The 23235-nt window shown below is 44.5% G+C and overlaps 1 protein-coding gene across 1 annotated transcript in view; it reads left to right on the forward strand.

Annotated features, from left to right (window-relative positions):
- ERP44 (endoplasmic reticulum protein 44) overlaps window positions 1-23235 on the forward strand; it is a 152990-nt gene that overhangs the window by 52044 nt on the left and 77711 nt on the right. The window contains exons 2-4 of the mRNA XM_063922655.1: window positions 7973-8045; window positions 10270-10309; window positions 18810-18922. Of these exons, the coding sequence (XP_063778725.1) occupies window positions 7973-8045; window positions 10270-10309; window positions 18810-18922 (226 nt within the window). The remainder of the gene's footprint in view (window positions 1-7972; window positions 8046-10269; window positions 10310-18809; window positions 18923-23235) is intronic.

The raw sequence follows: 23235 nt of genomic DNA on the forward strand, positions 1-23235 counted from the left end.
TCTCACGACTCTTTCATCCTAAGTCAGTCATCGCTGTTTGACAATTTCGAAACGGGAAACATGCGGGGTGGCTGGCTGTTAGGTATTTATTTTAATTGTTTTTATTTTATTGTATTTTTTATTTTTTATATTACCCACCATTTTTTTCATTTCCATAGGCGATGTGGGTTATCCCAACAAATTGTGGCTCTTGACCCCATTGTCTAATCCTGTTGGTAGAGCAGAAAAAGGTTACCAAGAGACACACAAAGCATCGAGGGGAGTAATTGAGCATGCCTTCGGTGTACTTAAAAGCCGGTTTAGATGTTTAGACACTTCCGGTGGTGCTCTTTTGTACTCACCGGCAAAGGTTTGCAGCATGGTAAATGCATGTTGTATTTTACACAACATATGTGTCGCAAACCGTTTGCCGGTGACTTTTCGTCGCAGTGCTTTCCGACGCGGGTACCGTTCTTCTGCTCTACCGGTGGGTATGGACGAAGGAAATGATTCCCGACGGACCTTGAGCCAAAGCTTTTTTTCCACTGCCTGTGAGTATACTTGTAACATTTGTATTATCGTGTAAACTGAGATTGTAATATTCAAAAAACACATGTTTGTTTATGTATTTCAGAGTTTTACGTCCTGTTGACGCACCTTCCCAGCACCGTTTTCAAAGTTTCGTCCTGTTGACGACCTGTTACTCCCTTTTTTTTCCTGTTGTTGGGTTGCCGCAAATATTGGACTCGTTTATCCCACTCTACCATGGGCAACCTACTTGTGATGTGGACCTGAACCTCCGCCATGTAGCAGACAACCCCCCTCAGGTGAGATGTATTGCCCAAAACTCCCTCTTGTCCAAGTAACCCCGGCATGTCTAAGGTGCATCCCTCCGGCATTTGCAAAACTGCACATCCAATCATGCCCTGATACACCAATGCTTACGCTGTGTCAGGGCATGCTTGGATGTGTAGTTTCTCAAGTGCCGGAGGGTTGCATTTGGGACAAAGGCCACTGTAACCTGCTTGTGTCAAAGTGTTGCTTGTACCTTGTCTTTTCCTAGAAGGGTGACACTATTGCCAATATCTGGAACCTCATACTATTCTCTTCCACAGGTCTTGCGGAGTATCCTTCCCGATTTGCTTGAATCATCCAGGATGAAAAGGGACACGACCGTTCCCCTGCTGTACCATGGGCGACCTAACACAATACCACTGCATCTCGTATATTACATTTTATTTCCTAATCATTTAAAGAAAAACACACTAAACTTCTCCTTTTAAAAATTTATTGAAGAAATATAATTGTATTTAATTTTGGAATAAAAAATAAACTGTAATAAAACAAAAAAAGTGTTCGTTCTTCTTTACATTCTTTTCTTGTGTAGATATCTGTGGAAAAAAAATTCCATATTAAGTAAAGACACTAATGATGTCATGTTCATTCCTTTCCCAAGAACATTTGTGGAACCACACAATCCAGCATATGACCCATTGCTGGACTGTGTTGTTCCCAGGGTCAGACAGTCCAAAGTGGCAGAGTCAAGACAGCGGTCAGCACTTTGACACGCCTGAACTTGTGGAACCATCCAGCCCAGCATGACCCATTGCTGGACTGTGTTGTTCCTCAAGGGCAGGCGGTCCAAAGTTTCTTGAATATATACATTGAAACATTTCTCACTCACCTTGGTACGCACAACACGAACTACGCCGTCCACTTCAATTTTCCACCCAATCCTATGAAGAAGCCAAAAATAAACACTAGTGAATAGTAAATTCACACAACAGTGAAAGCCTATTTTACACCAATACAAAAAGGATTTTGTTTAAAAAAAAAAAAAAAGTGGTATCAGAATAGCTCTTTGGCCCATCCTACATGTAACCACAAGGAGCTTTCATCAGTCACCACACGCGCCCGCATATATGCCCGCGCATGTATGCCTAGACATAAAGCTCCTTGGTAGTATCCGGTCGGGGGTGGGGGAGCCCAACACACATATATAAAACAATATTAAGAAAAGAAAAAAACTAATGGGAGGGGGAGAAAGGGAAACATGAAAAACATGAGTAAATAATAAAACAATACGACCGGGCTTATGGTGGTTGTTGGCCATCCGGATCCTCCTCTTCCTCTTGATGTGGCGTCGATGCCCTGGGCGGCTCTGGGGTGTATTGAATTGGCCTCGGTGGCCGTGCTGGTGTAGAAGTGGCGGCTGGTGGTGGAGGCATCTGGTAGGGGTGGTACATCCCTGTATATCCTTGGTACAGCTGTGACCGTCCATACCAGGATCGGGGTGGAGCAAGGTCAGGAGGAGTCAGTGTGGCTTGTGGTGGCGGATGTGGTGGTTCACCAGCGTGTTGTTGAGCTGGCTCTGGGAGCTTATCATAGATCATCTTTAGCGTTGTTGCGATGATCTGGTGGCTGGATGCGGAATTTCGTTGGCTCTCCGACATGTTGTCAACGCTGTGTGCCAGGCATGATGTGTTATCCACCAGCCGGTTGATGGATGTGGCCAGAATGTGAAGGATGTCCATAGTCTCCCTGTGATCTTCTCGTCTGGTCTTTTGCGTTTCTGCCGTGCTGTCGGCAAGAGCCTTTTTTGCATGTCAACCAAACCGTTTGCCATCTTATCCATTGTCTTCTCAATGGCGTCCAGTCTGGTTCCAACGACAACCCGAAAACTATCCTGGCTGACATTCATCTCTGCTGCCAGGGTGTTTACCCTCTGAATATTTGAGGGATCCTGCCCTTGCTGTACGTCTGCCACCAATTGCATTTGTGAAGCTGAAAATAAAATTAGAAATTAGTATACACATTCATACATTTGTTTGAAGGTTCACAATTTGATAAATACTCACACAGGGATGTAGAAACAGCGGACTGCTGCACTTCCACCTCGTCGTCCGACGAATCCTGTAGGAGATCCGGCCTGAAGAAGGGACCAATCCCCGACGCAAGTCCACTGCTGGTCCGTGGCACCTCTGTTTGCAAAAGAAAAGTAAATACATAAAGTTAATAAACTATACAAAAATGGCGACCCCCCCCCCCCCCCACACACAAAAAAACCCCTTCTCCTCCTTTGTTGCCGCTGCTCCAGTAGCTTCACTTGTCCTCAATTCTGGAGACTTTTCAAGGGTATGGCTGGATACGTCTGCACGGCTGTCTTCAAACCCAAGAAAAGTCTCGTCCGTTAACCCTGTTGACTCAAACAGCTCGGGTGATGGATCCACAAGGGTAGTGTCTTGTTGAGGCTCTTCGGTCACAGTCCCAGAGCTCCTGGAGAGATGAAGAGCTGGTGATGGCCTGCGCGCAGGAGATGTAGTTTGGCGCCCAGCTGGTGGTGTGGTCGCCGACGGTGCCTGGCGCGCAGGTGATGTTCTGCGCGCTGATGTCTGGCGCGCAGGTCATGGTCTGCGCGCTGACTATGTGTGGCGCGCAGGTGACTTTCTGCGCGCTGACTATGTGTGGCGCGCAGGTGATGATCTGCGTGCTCCTGATGCTTGCTGCGCAGGTGATGGTCCGCGCGCTGCTGCCGATGCTTGCTGCGCAGGTGATGGTCCGCGCGCTGCTGCCGATGCCTGCTGCGCAGGTGATGGTCCGCGCGCTGCCGATGTCCTGCGCGCAGGTGATGTCCTCTGGGCAGGGGTGTCTGGGGAAAAAGAACAAACACATTAGCAAATAAAAAAAAAAAAAAAAAAGATTTTAGTACAGCTCATCTGAATGTATTCTTACCATCAGGCCTCCTTTTGGACTGCTTGTCTTCCGTCTTCTGGGCGGTTCTTCCTCCTCGGGAAAGCCAGCAGGACGGCTGGAGTCCACACCTCCGCGAACTCCTTGTACCATAACAGGGTTCATGCGCCTTCTAATAACGTTCTCCCAGGGTAGCCACTTCAGATTGAGAGCCGGACCACCTCCCGTAGCTGTCTCATGTCGGCGCTGAATCCCCATCTTCTTCTTGGTCGGTCTGCGGCAATCACTGTACCGCTTCATGCAGTTTCTGGTGCTCCGGCGGTTTCCAGATACTGCAGTGACTTGTCTCGCGATGGCATCCCAGATGTTTCACTTGGTCTTAGCTGCTGTGGTCTGTGCCCTTGGTCCATACAGAACGTCGTAGGACCTGCCGACGCCATCCACTAGGGCACAGTTTTCCGCCTCCGTGTATCTGGGTCCACGCGGCTTCCTCTGTCCTGCGTCTTCACCAGAGGCTTCCTCCTCCGACTGATCCTCTGGCTGGCTTCTTGCCTTTAGGGATAAAAAAAAACATGCTTTTAATAAGATCGGTATGTACCTGTGAGTGTGTCAGTATCCCTGGCAGCGCGCAAAGATACCTGTAGGTGTGCATGGCAGTGCGCAAACTAGGGTGTGTCAAGTTGGATGCTATTGTGTCTGCAGGTGTTGTCAGTATTTACCTTTCTAGGCCTTTTCTTTTTCTTTTGCTTCTGTCCTTGCTCCCTTGACGACCGCGGCTGGTCACTGCATGCCTGGTCGGTCGTATCCTCCTCCTGGGTCGGCTCCCACTCCTCATTGCTGTGCAGGGAAAATTCTTCTGAGGGGTGGGGGGAAGGGGGGGATCGGGGCCGCTTGTCCCTGGACATCTCTGTTGTAAAAAGAAAAAAATATATTTTTACAAATTTAACACACATTACATAATTACATGCAACCACACGTCATGCTGCTGGGGCCCCAGTGCTCAAGCAGGACCAAACACAACAAAAAAATTGAAAAATTAAAAAAAACCTCAGCCAAACAAGCCAAAACCCCCGTACAAGCATCCCTGCACATGCTGGAGGTCAACCAGTGCTAAAGTAGGAGCAAAAAAACATGTTTTGGAAACAATCTACACCACATGTCGGCCACATGGCAGATACCGACACCGTCAAAGTCAGCCCAAACAAGCCAAAAATTACCTCCAGCATGTGCAGGGATGCACCAGTGCTAAAATAGGAGCAAAAAACATGTTTTGGGAACAAACGACACATGTCGGCCACATGGCAGATACCGACACCCTCTAAAATCGCCAAAAAGCATCCCTGCACATGCTGGAGGTCAACCAGTGCTAAAGTAGGAGCAAAAAAACATGTTTTGGAAACAAACGGCATCACATGTCGACCACATGGCTGATACAAACACAATGAAAATCACCCCAAACAAGCCAAAAAGTACCTCCAGCATGTGCAGGCATACACCAGTGCTAAAATAGGAGCAAAAAAACATGTTTTGGAAACAAACGACATCACCTGTCGACCACATGGTGGATGCCGTCACGGTCTAAAATCACCCCAAACAAGCCAAAAATCATTCCTGCACATGCTGGAGGTACACCAATGCAAAAGCATGACCCAAAAAACATTTTGTGAAAAACTACCCCCAAACACAAAACTCCAAAAAACACACCATGAAGCAATACAAGCAGGAGCTATATACACATACCTGCACACATATACATACCCCAAACACCCCAAAGCAACGCCACATGTACACCTCATGGCACCCCCCCCCCACTACACAAACACATACATGCAACGCCAGACCACATGTGGTACTTACCTACAAATGTAGAAATCGCTCCAAAAACGACTCTCCTCTGGGGTAACGGGTATCCTCCTGTCCGTCCTGGATTAAAGCCTGCTGGGTGTACAAACGAAACCACAGCAAACAACCAATTTGCTAGCTCTGCAGCACCTCCACTCCACTCTGCAGGTTCACAAAATGGCTGCTGAGCACGCAGCAAACAAGCCCTATAAGGGCTCCAAACGGCGGGAAGTCGAATCCAGGACGCCCACTACTCGACGATTGGTCCGTTATTCGACAAGGGCAGTGTCGAATGCGTTTTGTATTGAAGAATATGCCGAATTTATGGTCCCGGGTGGAGGGTTTCGGCTGTCGAGTACAGTCGAATCCTAAAACGGTCGAAAAAAATACGCAATTCGGCCAGAATTGCAAATACCCCATAGAGCGATATCAAATTGGCTGTGGTTATTTACTGCACCTAATTGATGACCCCCACCCAGGGATATTCAATTGTCCCAGATGCCGGTAGTTATTGGGGATTTATTTTTTCAAGGCTGGTTATCTTAGTTTTTTTTTATTTTCCGCCTAGCAGCCCTGTTTTTTTGCGTAACACGTCTGGGAACTTCTTATTGTTTTCGTCCCAAAATGTTAAATTTTTAGCAAAAACACAAGTTTTTCGCAGCCAAAATATTTTCGGAGCTAGTTTGATACCCCCTAAGGGCCGTATTCAATAGCTGTTGGGTTCTTTCCGACGGAAAGGACCCAACTGCACTCTATTCAATGCCGGGCCAAACCCGACAGGTTTGGCCTAGTCCCGACAGCGTCAATCTGACTTTTTTTAAAAGTCTGACATTGTCGGAAACGGGGCTAAAACCTGTTGGGTTTGGCCTCCTTTCCAACAATACACGTGGCTCGGCGGCTGAAGCTGCCGATCCGCGTGTATTCTGACAGCATTCCGACAAGTCTGATTTCCCGACTTGTTGGAAAAACTGTGCCCGGATTGAATAGGTCAGAACCCCTTCCGAACTGTTCCAGTCGGAAACTGCCGTCTTTCCGACAAGATGGCAGTTTCCAACTCTAATTGAATACACCCCTGAATCTATATTTTGGTTAAAATTACTGCTATTCACAAATCTGCAATCTGGGTTCTGTGGGAAACAAGGTCAGCATGTGTTTTTCAGTTTACAATGCGTCACATTCCATTTCATTCTGAACAATTCTTCCTGGCATTAATTCCAATATCAAATAAATAAATGTGTAATTAACCCTTATGCAGGGGCTCTTTACTTCGTGATTAAACTGTTGAAGTACTTAACACATGAGATGATGATAGCATTGACAGAACTGAAAAATGTATTGAATGCATTTCTAACAAGAAAAGTATTTAGCTATGTTTAGCAGAGGATGTTATGGGAGCTGAGTCAGGAATTTGCCTCCTTGCCATTTTTAGCGGAAGGAAGGATTTTTTTTCTCCACCTGTGCAGCTAAATTGGCAACTGCTTTGGTTTAGTCTAGATCAACACAATCACAGTTTTAAAATGTTTCATTTCATGTACTTGGTTTTTGTTTTTTAAAGCTACAAATATTATGGGGAAAAAAAAACACCTTACAGAGATTTCTATTCAACCTATACCAGTGATTCTCAAACTGTGTGCTGTGGCACTCTGGGGTGCCTCTGGGCACTTGGATGGGTGCCCTGGGTTGGTGGTCAAGGACCAATTCAAATTATTTATGGTTTATGTAATAGGCAAAACCAGTGCTAATGGCGGTCAATCATAAAATATGTGGACAAACAGAAGCAAATCTTGTCTATCAACACACAATTGAACCTAAGGACAATTTACTTAATATCAGATTTATTTCTAAATGTCTCAGTACTCCAGGGCGCCGTGATTCAAAAAAAGTTGGGAACCACCAACCTATACAGTTCTCTCAGTGTTTTGGATGCGTTTTTGGAGGGTTTTTTTTATTTATTTTTTTAAGATATACAGTTTTCAGTTGTTTATGATTTTGAATGTATAACCATCTTTCAACCATAACCAGATATTCTAGCTCTATGCCACATAATTTCAGCATTTACCTTTTTTTCAGTATGTATGGACACCTACAGCTTGAAAGGTTGCATGCATTAATGGATAGATTAGTTATAGAGTGCACTAAAGTAATGAGACACCCACTGTGAGCACTGGGAATTGAATACATCGATCATCCATTTGGAGTATCTGCTGCATGTTTTACAATTTGACAAGGGTTGAACTGTTTCAGTTTAGCTGGTTACCACCTGCCCGTTCCAGTACAAGTAGAAGCTTAGAAAAAAAGAACCACTGAAAAGCAGGTTGCATAGGGGAAAAAAATCATCATGGAAATAAATATAAAGATAGCATTTTGCCCTGCTGGTCACATACAGAAAATAAAGTAATGTTAAGCATTATTTGGATTGTGTCCTCATGGTTGTTTTATCCCACCCCCCTTTTACTTGCAGGCAGCATGGGCTTACACTCCAGCAAAAGGTGACATCATAAGTCTAGAAAGTGGCAATATAGATGAGCTTTTAGGTGAGTCATTTTATGTTTTCATATGAAATTCTTTTCCTTTCATAGTTCTAACTTGTCACCATACCATCACCAATCCCTAACTATTAACACATCCTCTTTAATTCAATCCATGCCCTTTATTAACTGATCAATTTAAGCGTACGCCACCACTCCATTGTTCTTATACCTTCTAACTCTGATTTCATTAGTTTGAGTGCACCACTTTTAATCACTCGTATTTGTACAGAGTAATTGAATGAAATCATATGCTCCAATAAATTTGTGCTACTTAGTACTTCAGTATGTACCAATGTAAACTTCTTTGTTTATTTCACATCACTAATCCAATGCCTAGCCCATTTGATTCCAACAGTTATTTTTTAATGGAGTGCTATAGTTCCTTAGCTCTTAATCCTAACTCCCTAATTTGTTTTACTGGATGCAATCACTATACCGGTTGTTGGGATCCCAGCGTTCAGGAGTCTGACACCGGAATCCTGACAAGTGCTCTGTATTTCCACTTGGTTGTTTGGTACATGCCACCAACCAAGTGGGAATTGAACCTGTGGTGAGCGAAGCGAGCCACGGGGCATGAATGCGTGGCCAGCCTGTGAGGGAACTTGCCGCCGGGATTCCAGCAGACGGGATGCTGCTATATGTATAGGGACAGCCGACATCCCATCTGCCGGGATTTCGTATGTATTCCATTTTATATTATAGTAGTGTTTTCTAAGGAATTTATTCAAAATTTTATACCGCTTGATCCTGCATTTGTTACAATCACCCCATTCCTAATCTTAAATTAAGACATCCCGATTCCTTGGTAAATGGTCCCTTTCTGAGAAAGAGAATTGGGAAACTTTCTGTTGATGGAGAATTGCTATTGCCCCTTGTTGTACCACTGTCTGTCAACCCTTTCTTTGTGTCACAAGTTTATACCTGCTTATACTTCTTACGGTTTTAGAAGCTTCATCTATAGTAGTGTCTAATCATTTTGATTTATCATCCTAACCATGATGCGTCACACATCCTGCAGCCTCAAAGACTTTTATGTAATCAAGTCCACATTGTTCCCTCTTACTCACTGCTCTAATTACAGCTGAATACTATGTCATGCCTTGCCTTTCCTGCCTTCCAGTCTGTTTTCGGTCATATTTTGCCTTTGCTTTATATTTCATTATCCTTCTCATCTACCTATTACTAGATTTATGCTGTCTGCTTTTTTTCCTCATATTTGATTCATCTTAATTATATTAGGTGAAGCAAGGTTTCCTGTTTGTACTTCTGACATCACTTTCTCTTAAGCCCGGTACACACTATCCAGTTATCAGGCCGATCAGCCGATAGGTGGTTGATCAGCCTGATAATTGGATAGTGTGTATGTATGAGCATTAGCCGATAAACAACTCGAAACGCTGCTGCAGCGGTCAGATTGGGAGGGCGGGATCTGGTGTGCTGCACACGTTCTCTCGTTCCTGACCTGATTCTGTGCAGGAGATCTGAGAAAGAACACACTGAGCCACAATGGTTACAAAGTACACACCGATCTGATAATTGCTCTGTCCGAATACCGTGTCGGAGAATGTATCACATAGTGTGTACCCAGCATTACATTCAGTATTTCTACTGTATTTTATGTGTCTTCATTTAACATCTCATTTACTAGCCTTTACACATTGCTGCAATTGTCTTTACTTTCCTTCTTATTCAGGTGTCCCAGCCTCTTCTGTGGCCATTGCTTCTCCCAAACACCTAATTCTTTTTCTTATTTTATTATTTTAAATTTAAAAATTGACACAAAAAAAGAAGCTTAATGAATGAAAAGGCAGAATAAAAGCTTCTCTTGTGTATAGTCTGATGGTTTCATTTTCCACCTGTCTTTAGTGTTAGATTACTGAAATTCTAGTTGAAAAAAATTCAGAAAACAATGCCCACCCAATTTTAGCTTAGTCTATTTCAGAAATACCCCAGATTTTAAAAATGTAAAACTCCCCGCTCTAATAACTCTCTGCATGCCAACTGTGTACAGATCTTTTTGTTTTCCTACTTCTAGTTTAATGTTACGATGTAGCATTATGTAATCACTCTTGGTGATCCTAACCACATGTCTTATTAGGAATATGTTGTCCTGCATGTATCTGTTCACAATGTAACCTGTACAAAGAAATTCTGTAAATACTGACTTCAAATGTATATTTTCTACAGTATATATAATAAAGCCGTTTCCCCACCCCCTCTGTTTCAGGTAATGCGGATGTCGCTTTAGTTAACTTTTATGCGGACTGGTAAGTTTCTATTTTGAATGTATATTTTTGTTGTCCCTGTCATACTTATGTGCCTCGTAACTCCCATTTGTTGTTTTATCAGAATATATTATTTGATATGCTTTAGTAAATGCCTTTGAAAATAATTAAATGCCTTACAACTGGCATTAGTTGATTTAACTAATGCCCCTTTCAGACTGCCAATGGCAGGTCGCACCCGGGAGCCTACACAGGTGCGACTCGCCTGAGCCCCTTCACAGCTGTTTTCCCCAACCCGGCATATTGCCGCGTTGGTGCGTCAGCGGTGGCGGCGCTTGGAGATCAAATGATCTCCAAGCGACACTCTTGCATACACTGTGAACGGGAAACGGGTCGCACCGACACGGCTTTCCCATTCACACAGCACAGCGAGCTGGGTTGAACACTTGTTCAACCCTGCTTGCTACCCGAGTTGGAATACAGGATTATTCCAACTGTGCCCTTTTAGGCCACACAGCAACACAGGTTATGTGCACTCATGTGCAATAACCTATGTTAACAGCTGGCGGTCTGAAAGTGGTATAATTTAGGTTGTTTTTTTACCAAGGACTTTATTATACTGTTAGTATGTTATAGTACAACCCCTAAACTATGCATATATTATTCAAGTAGATGTGGCACTTTAGGTAGTTGTGATACTGATTACTGTTGGCTCTATTCTTACATTTATATGGTGTTTTATATCTATCTATAGCTATATATACATTTATATGGTGTTTTATATCTATCTATAGCTATATATATATATATATATATATATATATATATATATATATATATATATATATATATATATATTTCTCTGACGTCCTAGTGGATGCTGGGGACTCCGTAAGGACCATGGGGAATAGCGGCTCCGCAGGAGACTGGGCACAAAAGTAAAGCTTTAGAACTACCTGGTGTGCACTGGCTCCTCCCCCTATGACCCTCCTCCAAGCCTCAGTTAGATTTTTGTGCCCGAACGAGAAGGGTGCACACTAGGTGGCTCTCCTGAGCTGCTTAGTGAAAAGTTTAGTTTTAGGTTTTTTATGTTCAGTAAGACCTGCTGGCAACAGGCTCACTGCATCGAGGGACTAAGGGGACAAGAAGCGAACTCACCTGCGTGCAGAGTGGATTGGGCTTCTTAGGCTACTGGACATTAGCTCCAGAGGGACCGATCACAGGCCCAGCCTTGGAGCTCGGTCCCAGAGCCGCGCCGCCGGCCCCCTTACAGAGCCAGAAGACAGAAGAGGTCCGGAAAATCGGCGGCAGAAGACGTCCTGTCTTCAACAAGGTAGCGCACAGCACTGCAGCTGTGCGCCATTGCTCTCAGCACACTTCACACTCCGGTCACTGAGGGTGCAGGGCGCTGGGGGGGGGCGCCCTGAGACGCAATAAAATCACCTTGGATGGCAAAAAAATGCATCACATATAGCTCCTGGGCTATATGGATGAATTTAACCCCTGCCAGAATACACAGAAAAACGGGAGATAGGCTCCGCCCCCTTCTCGGCAGCCTTATCTCCTCAGCACACTGGCGCCATTTTCCCTCACAGCTCCGTTGGAGGGAAGCTCCCTGGCTCTCCCCTGCAGTCACTACACTACAGAAAGGGTTAAAAAAGAGAGGGGGGCACTAATTACGCGCAGTATTAAATATACAGCAGCTATAAGGGGAAAAACACTTATATAAGGTTATCTCTGTATATATATAGCGCTCTGGTGTGTGCTGGCAAACTCTCCCTCTGTCTCCCCAAAGGGCTAGTGGGGTCCTGTCCTCTATCAGAGCATTTCCTGTGTGTGTGCTGTGTGTCGGTACGTTTGTGTCGACATGTATGAGGAGAAAAATGATGTGGAGACGGAGCAGATTGCCTGTAATAGTGATGTCACCCCCTAGGGGGTCGACACCTGAGTGGATGAACTGTTGGAAGGAATTACGTGACAGTGTCAGCTCTGTATAAAAGACAGTGGTTGACATGAGACAGCCGGCTACTCAGCTTGTGCCTGTCCAGACGTCTCATAGGCCGTCAGGGGCTCTAAAGCGCCCGTTACCTCAGATGGCAGATACAGACGCCGACACGGATACTGACTCCAGTGTCGACGGTGAAGAGACAAATGTGACTTCCAGTAGGGCCACACGTTACATGATTGAGGCAATGAAAAATGTTTTACACATTTCTGATAATACGAGTACCACCAAAAAGGGGTATTATGTTCGGTGAGGAAAAACTACCTGTAGTTTTCCTGAATCTGAGAAATTAAATGAGGTGTGTGATGATGCGTGGGTTTCCCCCGATAACAACTGATAATTTCTAAAATGTTATTGGCATTATATCCTTTCCCGCCAGAGGTTAGGGTGCGTTGGGAAAGCGCTCACACGCTTGTAAGAACAAGGGCTCTACCCTCTCCTGAGATGGCCGCCCTTAAGGATCCTGCTGATAGAAAGCAGGAGGGTATCCTAAAATGTATTTACACACATACTGGTGTTATACTGCGACCAGCAATCGCCTCAGCCTGGATGTGCAGTGCTGGGTTGGCGTGGTCGGATTCCCTGACTGAAAATATTGGTACCCTAGATAGGGACAGTATATTACTGCCTATAGAACATTTAAAAGATGCATTTCTATATATGCGTGATGCACAGCGGAATATTTGCCGACTGGCATCAAGTCTAAGTGCGTTGTCCATTTCTGCCAGTAGAGGGTTATGGACACGACAGTGGTCAGGTGATGCGGATTCCAAACGGCATTTGGAAGTATTGCCTTATTAAGGGGAGGAGTTATTTGGGGTCGGTCTTTCAGACCTGGTGGCCACGGCAACAGCTGGGAAATCCACGTTTGTACCCCAGGTCGCCTCTCAACATAAGAAGACGCCGTATTATCAGGCGCAGTCCTTTCGTGGGCAAGCGGGCAAAAGGTTCCTCATTTCTGCCCCGTGACAGAGGGAGAGGAAAAAGGCTGCAGAAATCAGCCAGTTCCCAGGAACAGAAGCCCTCTCCCACCTCTGTCAAGCCCTCAGTATGACGCTGGGGCTTTACAAGCAGAATCAGGCACGGTGGGGGCCCGTCTCAATGAATTTCGGCACGCAGTGGGCTCACTCGCAATTAGACCCCTGGATCCTTCAGGTGATATCTCAGGGGTACAAATTGGAATTCGAGACGTCTCCCCCTCGCCGTTTCCTAAAGTCGGCTTTACCGATGTCTCCCTCTGACAGGGAGGCAGTTTTGGAAGCCATTCACAAGCTGTATTCCCAGCAGGTGATAATCAAGGTACCCCTCCTGCAACAGGGAACGGGGTATTATTCCACACTGTTGTGGTACCGAAGCCGGACGGCTCGGTGAGACCGATTCTAAATCTAAAATCTTGAACACTTACATACGGAGGTTCAAATTCAAGATTGAGTCACTCAGAGCAGTGATTGTGAACCTGGAAGAAGGGGACTACATGATGTCTCGGGACATCAAGGATGCTTACCTTCATGTCCCAATTTACCCTTCTCACCAAGGGTACCTCAGGTTTGTGGTACAGAACTGTCACTATCAGTTTCAGACGCTGCCGTATGGATGGTCCACGGCACCCCGGGTCTTTACCAAGGTAATGGCCGAAATGATGATACTCTTTCGAAGGAATTTCAGTTATCCCTTACTTGGACGATTCCCTGATAAGGGTAAGATCCAGGGAACAGTTGGAGGTCGGTGTAGCACTATCTCAGGTAGTGTTGCGGCAGCACGATTGGATTCTCAATATTCCAAAATCGCAGCTGATTCCGACGACTCGTCTTCTGTTCCTAGGGATGATCCTGGACACAGTCCAGAAAAAGGTGTTTCTCTCGGAGGAGAAAGTCAGGGAGTTATCCGAGCTAGTCGGGAACCTCCTATAACCGAGCCAAGTCTCGGTACATCAATGAAAGGGTTATGGGAAAAATGGTGGCTTCCTACGAAGCAATCCCATTCGGCAGATTCCACGCAAGAACTTTCCAGTGGGACCTGCTGGACAAATGGTCCGGGTCGCATCTTCAGATGCATCAGCGGATAACCCTGTCACCAAGCACAAGGGTGTCTCTCCTGTGGTGGTTGCAGAGTGCTCATCTTCTAGAGGGCCGCAGATTCGACATTCAGGACTGGGTCCTGGTGACCACGGATGCCAGCCTGCGAGGCTGGGGAGCAGTCAAACAGGGAAGGAATTTCCAGAGCTTATGGTCAAGCCTGGAGACATCACTTCACATAAATATCCTGAAGCTAAGGGCCATTTACAATGCTCTAAGCTCAGCAAGACCTCTGCTTCAAGGTCACCCGGAGTTGATCCATTCGGACAACATCACGGCAGTCACCCACGTAAACAGACAGGGTGACACAAGAAGCAGGAGGGCAAGGCAGAAGCTGCAAGGATTCTTCGCTGGGCGGAAAATCATGTGATAGCACTGTCAGCAGTGTTCATTCCGGGAGTGGACAACTGGGAAGCAGACTTCCTCAGCAGACACGACCCCCACCCGGGAGAGTGGGGACTTCACCCAGAAGTCTTCCACATGTTTATAAAACTCGACAAGTATTGCGCCAGGTCAAGGGACCCTCAGGCAATAGCTGTAGACGCTCTGGTAACACAGTGGGTGTACCAGTCAGTGTATGTGTTCCCTCCTCTGCCTCTCATACCCAAGGTACTGAGAATTATAAGATGGAGAGGAGTAAGCACTATATTCGTGGCTCCGGATTGGCCAAGAAGGACTTGGTAACCGGAACTTCAAGAGATGCTCACGGAGGATCCGTGGCCTCTACCTCTAAGAAGGGACCTGCTCCAGCAAGGACCCTGTCTGTTCCAAGACTTACCGCGGCTGCGTTTGACGGCATGGCGGTTGAACGTCGGATCCTGAAGGAGAAAGGCATTCCGGATGAAGTCATTCCTATCCTGATCAAAGCCAGGAAAGATATAACCGCAAAACATTATCACCGCATTTGGCGAAAATATGTTGCGTGGTGCGAGGCCAGTAAGGCCCCGACGGAGGAATTTTCAACTAGGTCGATTCCTACATTTCCTGAAAACAGGAGTGTCTATGGGCCTGAAATGGGGGTCCATTAAGGTTCAAATTTCGGCCCGGTCAATTTTCTTCCAAAAAGAACTAGCTTCAGTCCCTGAAGTTCAGACGTTTGTGAAAGGGGTACTGTATATACAGCCTCCTTTTGTGCCTCCAGTGGCACCTTGGGATCTAAATGTAGTTTTTGGGTTCCAAAAGTCACATTGGTTTGAACCACTTAAATATGTGGAGTTAAAATATCTCACATGGAAAGTGGTCATGCTGTTAGCCCTGGCCTGGGCCAGGTGCGTGTCAGAATTGGCGGCTTTATCCTGTAAAAGCCCTCATCTGATTTTCCATTCGGACAGGGCGAAATTGAGGACTTGTTCTCAGTTTCTCCCTAAGGTGGTTTTCAGCGTTTCACCTGAATCAACCTATTGTGGTGCCTGCGGCTACTAGGGACTTGGAGGACTCCAAGTTGCTAGACGTTGTCAGGGCCCTGGAAATATAGGTTTCCAGGACGGCTGGAGTCAGAAAATCTGACTCGTTGTTTATTCTGTATGCACCCAACAAGCTGGGTGCTCCTGCTTCTAAGCAGACTATTGCTCGTTGGATTTGTAGTACAATTCAGCTTGCACATTCTGTGGCAGGCCTGCCACAGCCAAAATCTGTAAAAGCCCATTCCACAAGGAAGGTGGGCTCATCTTGGGCGGCTGCCCGAGGGGTCTCGGCGTTACAACTTTGCCGAGCAGCTACTTGGTCAGGAGCAAATACGTTTGTAAAATTCTACAAATTTGATACCCTGGCTGAGGAGGACCTGGAGTTCTCTCATTTGGTGCTGCAGAGTCATCCGCACTCTCCCGCCCGTTTGGGAGCTTAGGTATAATCCCCATGGTCCTTACGGAGTCCCCAGCATCCACTAGGACGTCAGAGAAATTAAGAATTTACTTACCGATAATTCTATTTCTCGTAGTCCGTAGTGGATGCTGGGCGCCCATCCCAAGTGCGGATTGTCTGCAATACTGGTACATAGTTATTGTTACCAAAAAAATCGGGTTATTGCTGTAGTGAGCCATCTTTTCTAGAGGCTCCTCTGTTATCATGCTGTTAACTGGGTTTAGATCACAAGTTATATGGTGTGATTGGTGTGGCTGGTATGAGTCTTACCCGGGATTCAAAATCCTTCCTTATTGTGTACGCTCGTCCGGGCACAGTATCCTAACTGAGGCTTGGAGGAGGGTCATAGGGGGAGGAGTTAGTTAGTACACCAGGTAGTTCTAAAGCTTTACTTTTGTGCCCAGTCCCCTGCGGAGCCGCTATTCCCCATGGTCCTTACGGAGTCCCCAGCATCCACTACGGACTACGAGAAATAGAATTATCGGTAAGTAAATTCTTAATAATATATATATATATATATATATATATATATATATATATATATATATATATATATATATATATAATATATATATATAAAAAGAAAACCAAAATAGATGCGGAGGCGCCCAGGTGACACTCGGAATTGCACTACCAAAGCACGTGGTAGAAAATGTATAATTAATATAAAATTAATTCAATGAATTGACACTCCTCTTAAAAACGAGTGGCAGCAACCTTAAACAGAAGAACATGTGCTTGGAACACACACATATAGTGAGATTTAAAAAATGGAGATAAGGGCGCCTTCTAGTGTCTAGATAAATAAATATAGTGTATACCCAATGTGAAAGGAAAAGTGGACACTACTTATCTGGGACACGTATTTCTCTTCGGTCACGAGACCAATATTGGTACATAAAAGAGATAAAGGAAATATGACATAGCGCGTACCGTTTTTATACCATTAATCAGCAAAAATATGGTTGTATATAAAAAACCTTATAGGGATGAACAAATCCCATAATTTAAAATCCACAGCCAGGGATAAAAGGTTTTTACAAATTTTAATACAACACATAAAAACAAATGGTAGAAGTGTGAGCGTACAATATATAAAATTCAATCAGGCTTATCTGTCCACATGGAAAACTGGTATGTCAAATATTTTTCATATAGACCATACAAATAGTAACAATGCAAACGTACAAGAAATAAATATATATTAGGCTTATCTGTCCTTATAGGAGGTTCAGGTACAGCAGTCCCAGACTGCTGTACCTGAACCTCCTATAAGGACAGATAAGCCTAATATATATTTATTTCTTGTACGTTTGCATTGTTACTATTTGTATGGTCTATATGAAAAATATTTGACATACCAGTTTTCCATGTGGACAGATAAGCCTGATTGAATTTTATATATTGTACGCTCACACTTCTACCATTTGTTTTTATGTGTTGTATTAAAATTTGTAAAAACCTTTTATCCCTGGCTGTGGATTTTAAATTATGGGATTTGTTCATCCCTATAAGGTTTTTTCTATACAACCATATTTTTGCTGATTAATGGTATAAAAACGGTACGCGCTATGTCATATTTCCTTTATCTCTTTTATGTACCAATATTGGTCTCATGACCGAAGAGAAATACGTGTCCCAGATAAGTAGTGTCCACTTTTCCTTTCACATTGGGTATACACTATATTTATTTATCTAGACACTAGAAGGCGCCCTTATCTCCATTATATATATATATATATATATATATATATATATATATATATATATATATATATATATATATATATATATATATATATATATATATATATATATATATAATATATGTATATATACAGGTTGAGTATCCCTTATCCAAAATGCTTGGGACCAGAGGTATTTTGGATATCGGATTTTTCCGTATTTTGGAATAATTGCATACCATAATGAGATATCATGGTGATGGGACCTAAATCTAAGCACAGAATTAATTTATGTTTCATATACACCGTATACACACAGCCTGAAGGTAATTTTAGCCAATATTTTTTATAACTTTGAGCATTAAACAAAGTGTCTACATTCACACAATTAATTTATGTTTCATATACACCTTATACACACAGCCTGAAGGCCATTTAATACAATATTTTTAATAACTTTGTGTATTAAACACAGTTTGTGTACATTGAGCTATCAAAAAACAAAAGTTTCACTATCTCACTCTCACTCAAAAAAGTCCGTATTTCGGAATATTCCGTATTTCGGAATATTTGGATATGGGATACTCAACCTGTATATGTATGTGTATATATGTATGTGTATATATGTATGTGTGTGTATATATATATATATATGTGTATGTATGTATATATGTGTGTGTGTATATATATATATATATATATATATATATATATATATATATATATATCATATTGGACTTTGTTGCACTTTTATTCTGTAGCAGAGTGATTCTTAGGAAGAATGTATTATAAAATGTATTAACTACAAATGTAATGTGAGCTAGAAATGGTTACTTTGTGCATAGGAAACAGTGTTATATTATCTTTTACGTTTCTACAAATGTACCACCATTTGAAGATTTCATGTTGTCTTATAGGTGCAGGTTCAGCCAAATGCTGCACCCCATATTTGAGGAAGCTTCCAATATAATTAGAGAAGAATTTCCCGATAGCAAAGTTGTTTTTGCCAGAGTGGATTGTGATCAGCACTGTAAGTGGCATCCATTTTATTTTTTAAAATCTGTCACAGATCTCTTTAGTTGTAAATATATATATATATATATATATACACACACACACACACACACACACACACACACACACACACACACACACACACACACACACACATAAAATCTCCTGGTCATTACCAATCGATACCATGTTTGTATACTAGCTGGATAGAATTACCGTTTACTACATCACAGCAAAGGTAAAGAGAATTTGGCATGAACATAGATCTTCACTTCCCCTTTTATCAACATCTACCCACAACACGTTTCATAAAGACACGTCTTTAAATAAGCATGTATTCTACTTTGGCCTGCTGCCTCTTATTCACCACTGTACTTCCTGCATGCTGTTCCTGCCTTACCCAGTCTTCCCTGTTCAATATGCTCTTTTGATAGTGTCTTCTATTGTCTAAAGATACTATGAGGGTATCATCAACTTTTACTGCAGCTGAATAACTTCTGCACTTGCACATTACACTGCCAATCTTGATTATGCAGCAGAATTGACAGTAACACCTCTTAGCTACTCATTTTATTAAATATAATAATTTTCGCAGACCCCATTACTTATGCTGCTTTCACATCGCAATGCCAGGTCGCACCTGGGAATTGGAAACTGGTCTTTCCTAGGTGCGACCCAACATTGGACCCTTTCAGACTGGCTTCTCAACCCGGCAATATGCCAAAGGCAGGTTGCCATCGGGGGTGGGTGTGGAGGTGGCGCTGGGAGCCACGCCGCCTATGCCGAACGGGTCCTAGATTGCATCGACCCGGCAACCCGTTCACACTGCACCTGACCCGAGAATAACCCTTCTTTATTCCCGGTTGAATTACCGGATCAGGCGACCCGGTAATTTGGGTGTGACCCCTTTCACACCGCACAGCGACCCGTGTCGACCCGGCAATATACTGGGTCGATGCCGATTTATTTGTGCGTTGTAAAAGGGGTATATCAGACTCTTAATCACAATGTATCCTTTTCAGTGGTTAATCTAAGGTTTCACCAAACTGACCTGCATGTGAAATTACATTCTTTGTTAATCTGTATATTTCTCTAGCATCCATAAGGGATATTGGGGAGACTTAGTACGATGGGGTATAGACGGGGTCCAAAGGAGCCGTTGCACTTTACATTTCTTCACTGGGTGTGCTGGCTCCTCCCCTCTATGCCCCCTCCCACAGGCAATTTAGAAAAAAAGTGCCCTCAGGAGAGGATGCACATCTCTGCAGCTCCAGAGCGTTTTCTTAAGTTTCTTTTAAACTTATTATTTTCGGTATGCTATTTGGGCAACAGCATACCTGCACCGTGGGAGTTAGGGAATGGCAGTCACCGGCCTTGCGAGGTGTCAGAGCTGCTTCCCCGCTGCAGGACCACCGTCCTGAGAGGTTGTTTGTTCAGTGGGGCACTGCGCCTTAGCTGTCGCAATTGCAGCATGCCGCACACCCCTAACAGATGCCTGAAGGTGATGACAGTGGTGAGTACAATCCGGGGCCTCCGCTAAGGGTGTCCCCCGGTTCATGGTGCAGCTGAACGCGGGCGCGGCATATGGGACCCTCCTGGGGGACCCGCTAGAGTCCCCAGTGTACACTGGCTAGCGGTGGTTTAAACTAGCACTTGTGTGATGTTTTTAAGCACTTCAGGAGACATTGCTAGTATAAAAACCTCTGCCGCTCCGGCGCCATGGGGGGCGGAGCTGCCTCAGAGCGGGACCAGCGGCATTTTGGTGCCTTTTTTTGCTTACTGCAGCAGGCACACACAGCTCCTCTTGACACTACAGAAAACGCTGGAAAACTGGTACAGGGTGTAGCAAAGGGGGAGAGCCGCTATTGTACACAATCTATGTCCTATAAGGGACAGAAATCATTAATGTTTCACTGTGATAAATAAGCTGACAGCCTCAATGGGGCTGTGTAGCTGGGGTATGCTGGTCTTCTCTCTCTCTCCTTGTCTCCCTCTCACATACAGTAAGGGCAGGCTTGATAAGTTTTACTGTCTGTGTGTACAGTTGTGCTCATAAGTTTACATACCCTAGCAGAATTTGTGATTTTCTGGCCATCTGTCAGAGAATATGAATGATAACTCACAAATTTTTCTTTCACTCATGGTTAGTGGTTGGATGAAGCCATTTATTGTCAAACATCTGTGTTTACTCTTTTTAAATCATAATGACAACAGAAACTACCCAAATGACCCTGATCAAAAGTTTACATACCCTGGAGATTTTGGCCTGATAACATGCACACAAGTTGACACACACGGGTTTGAATGGCTACTAAAGGTAACCATCCTCACCTGTGATCTGTTTTCTTGTAATCAGTGTGTGTGTATAAAAGGGTCAGTGAGTTTCTGGACTCCTGAAAGACCCTTGCATCTTTCATCCAGTGCTGCACTGATGTGTCTGGATTCCGAGTCATGGGGAAAGCAAAAGAATTGTCAAAGTATCTGCTGGAAAAGGTAATTGAACTGTATAAACCAGGAAAGGGATATAAAAAGATATCCAAGCAATTGAGAATGCCAATCAGCAGTGTTCAAACTCTAATTAAGAAGTGGAAAATGAGGGATTCTGTGGAAACCAAATCTGAATGTTATTCTGTGGATAACCTGTGGACCCTGCCGGAGAAATATACGTTATGGTAAGAACTTACCGTTAATAACTGTATTTCTTCTAAGTCCACAGTGATCCCACCCTGACGCACCTAATTTGAGGATCTTTTTACTCACTAACCTCTTCCTTCTTGTACGGAAGGGTGCGTTATGTGTGTTCTTCTCATGTGTGTTCTTCTTGCCTGATTAGGGCTATCTATGATGCTCCTTCCTTGAGCTTTGGGAATACAACTGATTTGCCTGATCCAGGAGGCGAGGATATATGACCGGGCCCGTTGCATGCTGGGAGGCTGAAAAGCTTTGACCGATTGGTGCAAATCCGCTGTTGCTTCATCTTATCCCAATGTTATACTGTGGATCCTTTGGACTTAGGACAAATACCGTTATCAACGGTAAGTTCTTACCATGACGTATATTTTGCAAAGGCTGGTCATAGCGGTTTGCTGGATGACCCATGCCATTCACACGTGGGCTACTCAAATTCAGGAGGGCCTCTCTGGGGATATGCCTCTGGTCACTACGGTGACTCTCCTGACACTGCATGCATCCTGTGTGACTCTCTTAAGGAGATGAGCAATATTAATGCTAGGACTTCTGCCATGGCAGTGTCGGCGCGCAGGGCCTTGTGGTTGCGTAATGGGGAATGGCTCTTTGGGGTTGAGTTGGATATGTAGATTTCCAAAATCACTGCAGGGAAATCCATGTTTCTCCCCTCTGGGGCCCCGCTGGCTAGGTGTTCCTACCCGGGGCCGTCTGTTCAGTCCTTTCGGTCTAAAAGATTTAGATCTAGAGCCAGAGGTGCCTCCAATGCGGCTGGAGGCACCAGAGGTAAGACAAGAAGACCTGCAAACCCTGGATCTCAGGAACGGAGCACCAGTTCTGCTTCCACTAAGTCCTCAGCATGACTGTGCCCACCCACCCCGAGGGGATCTCAAAGTGGGAGCTCGACTGCGTCACTTCAGCCGCGTCTGGGAGGTTTCCTGCCAGGATACCTGGATCAAGGATCTCATTTCTCAGGGCTACAAGCTGGAGTTCAACGGTGCTCCTCCCCAATGATTTTTCAAATCAAGCTTACCAGCTTTTGAGGATACGCAAGTTACGTTGCAACAGGCCATCCAAAAGTTGGTCCAGTCCCATGTCATTGTTCCAATACCGCAACGAGGAAAGGGTTATTGCTCCAACCTGTTTGTGGTACCAAAACTGGACGGTTATTGAATCTAAAGTCCTTGAACCCTTACCTGAAGGTTTTCAAGTTCAAAATGGAATCCTTGAGAGCAGTGATTGCGGGCCTGGAAGAACAGGAATTGATGGTTTCCTTGAATATCAAGGACGCTTACATTCATATTCCAATTTTGCCACCTCATCAGGCTTATCTGAGGTTTGCCCTACTGGACGATCACTATCCGTTCCAGGCACTGCCCTTCGGCCTGTCCACAGCTCCAAGGGTATTCAGAAAGGTAATGGTGGAGATGATGTTCCAGCTCCGGGTCCAGGGGGTCAATGTTGTCCCTTACCTGGGCGATCTCCTGATATAAGCAAGATCCAGGGAGCTTTCATTGCTTCATATCGACCGCACTATCCAACTTCTTTCACACCATGGGTAGATTCTCAATTTACAGAAGTCCCACCTTGAGCCAACTCAGCGGCTCCTGTTCCTGGGGATACTGTAGCCCAGAAGGTGTTTCT

Source organism: Pseudophryne corroboree, chromosome 5 (genome assembly GCF_028390025.1).
Source record: "Pseudophryne corroboree isolate aPseCor3 chromosome 5, aPseCor3.hap2, whole genome shotgun sequence".
Lineage (NCBI taxonomy): Eukaryota > Metazoa > Chordata > Amphibia > Anura > Myobatrachidae > Pseudophryne > Pseudophryne corroboree.